The 4,779-nt window shown below is 49.7% G+C and overlaps 1 protein-coding gene across 1 annotated transcript in view; it reads right to left on the reverse strand.

The window, feature by feature from the left end:
• Positions 1 to 845: 845 nt before the first annotated feature.
• sox18 (SRY-box transcription factor 18) overlaps positions 846 to 4,779 on the reverse strand; it is a 4,464-nt gene continuing 530 nt past the window's right edge. The window contains exons 1-2 of the mRNA XM_062540363.1: positions 4,494 to 4,779; positions 846 to 3,284 (exon numbers count right to left, since the gene is read on the reverse strand). The exon at positions 4,494 to 4,779 is cut by the window's right edge and continues 530 nt beyond it. Of these exons, the coding sequence (XP_062396347.1) occupies positions 2,194 to 3,284; positions 4,494 to 4,779 (1,377 nt within the window). The 3' untranslated portion in view covers positions 846 to 2,193. The remainder of the gene's footprint in view (positions 3,285 to 4,493) is intronic.

Raw genomic sequence — 4,779 nt, forward strand, 5'->3', positions numbered from 1 at the left:
AGAGAATGTTTTTATACACTAACCCTAAAATGAACCCCAAGCCCAGATTCTAACCGCATGTGCTAAAACTGTGGAGATACAGTGTACTTTAATTAATTAATTAATTAATTAATTAATTACAAATTAACCACATAGTACTGAAGGAAGCTAAATTAAAAATCACACACCCTCTCAAGTGATTCAGCCTTTGACACACACACACACATACACACACACACACACACACACACACACAGCACGCTCTCACTCATTAAGTACACACTCACGTATAAAGTCTTATGTTTCCAATATGCAAATGAAACACAAATAGCCCCTCTCCCCTCTGGAGCGGCCCAACACTCTGCATCGCTCGAGCCCCTTCTCTGCATCTGAGTCAACAGCAAGGGCCATTCTCTTTAATCTTAGATTGATTTTCTTGGTCTGCGCAGGCGAGAGACAGTTTGAGTTTTGTTCTCCTTGGTTCAAAATGTTTTCTTTTTGTCAGCGGTTTGAGGGGAAAAAATAGCTTGGAGAGCCAAACTCATTTTGTGGCTGATCAAAAATCCAGGAGGGAGGGAAGGAGACAGAGGAGTGGATTACAGCTCAAACACTCGTCCACTTTCTCTCCCTCTCTCTCTGTCCTTCTCTCCTACTCTCTCTGTCTTTCCCTCTCTCTCTTTTTTCTGTTCCCTTCTTTCCCCGCAAAGCAAAAATCCCCCCAGACTCACAATCCAATTTGACATCACTCATTTGACACATAATACAAACAGATCGGGTAGAATCAGACTCCCAAAGTCTTTGATGAGTTGATGATAAGAAGAATAGGATCAATCGACCGCACACTTGCTGTCCATACAAACACTCTGTTAAAGTTAAAAATTACTTTATTTTATCAAATACTCAAAAAAAGCACATCATGTACAAATGCTCCCATCCATTACAAAATAATAGATATTTACAGATATAACATTTAGAGAGAGAAAAAAAAACCTACACATGCAATCTGTGGTGTGGGAAAGTATTTCGATGAAATCCTATTTACAATTGTGTGTTTTCAATTTAATTGTTTTGATTTAATAGCTCTTGAGACATTTTTTTTTATTGCAAACTCTTTTATTTGAAGATAATTATTACCAAAAGCTCCGGAGTTATTACCAGTCCTGACATATGTCTCAAGAGCTGACTTCGGGACTTCAGAAATATGCTTCATGTACAAACAAAACCGACGCTCAAGTCCAAATCGAAGCCATGGGAGACTTTATGACAAAACAAGAAATAATTTACATTCCTTGACAAACATGGACAAACATTTACTTAACCTCATCTAAACAGACATATATCATCATTGGTAAACACACATGAGATGAGGGAATTGAGATGATCCGAAGGCCTCCTCGATGGAGCATTAAAAAAGAAAAAAAAGTTTCTTTTTTTTTTTTTTAAGAAAAAATCCTCAAAGTGTATTAAACAGTGGTTTCACATACATTTCAGACAGGTTTGCTATTGGGGCTACCCAGTGCAAATTTAAATACATTGAAGTCATTTTAGAAAAAGTCATAAACAAACAAACAAACAAACAAACAAACAATATGGCACATAGAAAACATCTGAGGAGAAAAAAAAATATGGTTGGAGATATTCACATTTTCTCTTATCTGCCACTGGACAACCGTAGAACTCGCACACTGATTTACAGGACTTAAAGAGGCACTTGAGGCCTACAGTAACCTGAAGTAGATTATAGAGCAGGGCTACCAAAATCTAGCCAGGGACTTGGAAGACCTTCTCCACTGTAACTTTCCAGTCCACCCAGAACTTTTAGACAGAAGTTTTAACAACTGTGGGCTCCCTTTGGTGAAACAAAAAAACAGAATTTACTTTTGAGGTTAAAAAAGGGACTGGGAAGAAAAAAGAGATTACAGCCGGAGGAATGGGACTACATAGATGTACTGTATGGCCTACTAGAAGGCTGCCTGCCGGGGTAGTAGCAGATTTTACCTGAGCCAGTGAAATAGAGGAGGGGTTGGGGGTGGACGTTGTGAAGTAGCGAAGGAGCGGAGCAGTGACCAAGGCACTGTAGTGGTTTTAGCAGTTGGTGTGGAAAAGAAAGTGAGAAAGATGAAAGAGTAAGAGTAAAAAAGAGGGAGTGTGCATGTGTGTGTGTGTGTGTGTGTGTGTAAGTGTGTGTGTGTGTGTGTGTGTGTGTGTGCGCGTTTATCCAGTGATGCAGGTGCTGTAGTAAACGGCGCTGCTGGCATCCGACAGGGCAGAGATGAGAGGGCTGCTGTCCTCACAGGAGGAGTGGCGCCCGCCGGGCTTGGACAGGGGCACCCCGTACGCCCCCGCCTCCAGACGAGTCCGGCTGGCGCTCAGGTACTGGTCAAACTCGTGGCGGTCCACCTCGCTCCAGAACTCCGAGGAGGGACCCAGCTGGTCCACAGAGTCCAGCCCGGCCGGGGGCGGAGCGGGGGGAGCCGAGGCTGCCGTGGGGGTCTCGGGGGGCGGGGAGAGCTGGCCCAGGTGCGAGGGGAAGGCCGTCTGGGGCGTGTTGCCGTACAGCTGACTGTAGTATCCAGCCGTGGACGAGGCGCCCAGGGGGGCTTTGGCAGGTTCGGACAGGGAGGCCTGCGGGTAGTGGGGGTGGTTGTGGGGGAGGGAGTGAGCGTTCGTGGGCTCCTGGGGCAGACACTTCTCCTGGACCGGGCGGCAGGCCAAGGGGGACTTCTGGCCGAGGTGAGGGTGGGAGTGCTGGTGCGGGTGGGGGTGGGGGTGCACGTGGCTCATGGCGTGGGGGTTGTGGCTGTGGTGGTGGTGGGGGCCGTGCGGGCCCTGGCCGTGGTGCGGGTGGGCGTGCTGGTGCTGGTGCTGGTGGTGGTAGTTGACCCACGGCGCCAGCGTGCCTCCTCCCCCGTCCTCCTGCATGTGCGGCGGGAAGAAGACGCTGACGTCGCCCCCGCCACCTTCCTCCAGCACGTCCAGCGGCGACATCTCGGGCGTGGGCAGCCCGTAGCTCTCCAGCTCCGACGCCGACTCCCGGAAGCCGCCCAGCAGGTGGTGGTGGTGGTGGTGGTGGTGGTGGGGGTGGGGGTAGCCTCCGTCTCCACCCACGGGCCCTCCCCCCATGCCGGGGCCCAGGCCGTGCAGCAGCAGGCCGGGCTCCACGCGCTTCATCTTCTTGGCCTGCTTCTTGCGGCGCGGCCGGTACTTGTAGTTGGGGTGGTCCTGCATGTGCTGCAGACGCAGCCGCTCGGCCTCCTCCACGAACGGACGCTTGTCCAGCGTGCTCAGGGCCTTCCACGACTGGCCTGCGGGACCGGGGGGGAACAAGAGCACAGATATCAGTACACCATCACACTCAGACACACACACATATATATATATATACACACACACACACACACACACACAAATATACACTCTCTCTCTCACACACACTCTCTTTCTCTCTCTCTCTCTCTCTTTCTCTCTCTCACACACACACACAAACAAACAAACACATACACCACACACACACCACACACACCACACACACATACTCCTAGCCTGGCACACACTCTCTCTTTTAAAGTATCTGAAAATCCTGTTTGTTGGTGTCTGTTAGTTCTCCCTCATTATATGTGCAGGCAGTAAATAAGGATGATGAAATGATGAGTGCTGAGTCGAAAGAAAGCATTAGACTCTGGAGGGAGGGGGTTCTGTTTTAATAGACAATACACACACACAGACTCCCTTTGTGTTGCTTCAGAAGTTACCAAATGGACGTATTTATTGTCCAGAGACAGCATTTGGAGTAATAAATATGATTTCACATCAGATATATTTCCAGCAGTTATTTTTCATTTCTCTGCGTCTGTTAGAATTAATAGAGTATTAAGGGAAGATTACACAGTTGTACAATTACACAGCTACAATTACACAGCTACACAACACAACAAATAGTTCTTCTAATCATCAGTGTCAGACTCGAGTGTGGTTGCCTCAGATTTTTCTGCTAAACACATTTTCTCTTGAATCATTTAAGTGGCACAATTATAAAAGGATGAAAAGACATGATGCCTTTCATTTTATTTTACTCTATTGGGTTTTATGCCTTATTTTTATATTTAATTGACAAAATTGCCTGTTGAGCGCAGCTGAATTGTGCAGTAAAGTGGTGCGTTCACACATGAAGGGAGAGTGGGACTCTTCACAAACAACAGTTGGCAGTGAGCGCTCGCTGGTCTCCCCCCGGCCACATCTTAAATGAGTTCTGACAGCACAGACAGCAGCATAATGTAAGCTCACAGTCACGGCAGACAAACCAGGTCACCAGCACCATGAAAAACAAGTGGTGGCTGCTGGCCTGTGACGAGCCCCCCGGCTGCTGTGGGGGGTTGCCCCGGGCTCCCAGGGGCCGGCCAGCCACCCCCGTTCACCCCCTTACACCCCCCCGCACACACACACACACACACACACACACACACACACACACACACACAGAGACACAGACACGCACGCTTAGCTGCCCTACTCACCCAGCATCTTGCTGAGCACGGCGTTGTGCAGGTCGGGGTTCTGGAGGGCCAGCCGCTTGCGCTCGTCCTTGGCCCACACCATGAAGGCGTTCATGGGCCGGCGGATGCGGGACTCGGCCCCTGCTGCCGCTGCTGCTGCCACTGAGGAGGAGGAGGTGGCCAAGGCCTTGCCCTCTCCGGTGGGCCCGCCGGGTCGCGTCGAGTCCGGGCTGCCCGTTCTGCCCTCGCTTGCCCCCGCGGACGCCCCCGGCGGGGGCCCCAGCTCGGTGGTCAGGCTGCGGTCGAA

This window comes from Sardina pilchardus, chromosome 7 (assembly GCF_963854185.1).
Source record: "Sardina pilchardus chromosome 7, fSarPil1.1, whole genome shotgun sequence".
In the NCBI taxonomy this organism is placed as follows: Eukaryota; Metazoa; Chordata; class Actinopteri; order Clupeiformes; family Clupeidae; genus Sardina; species Sardina pilchardus.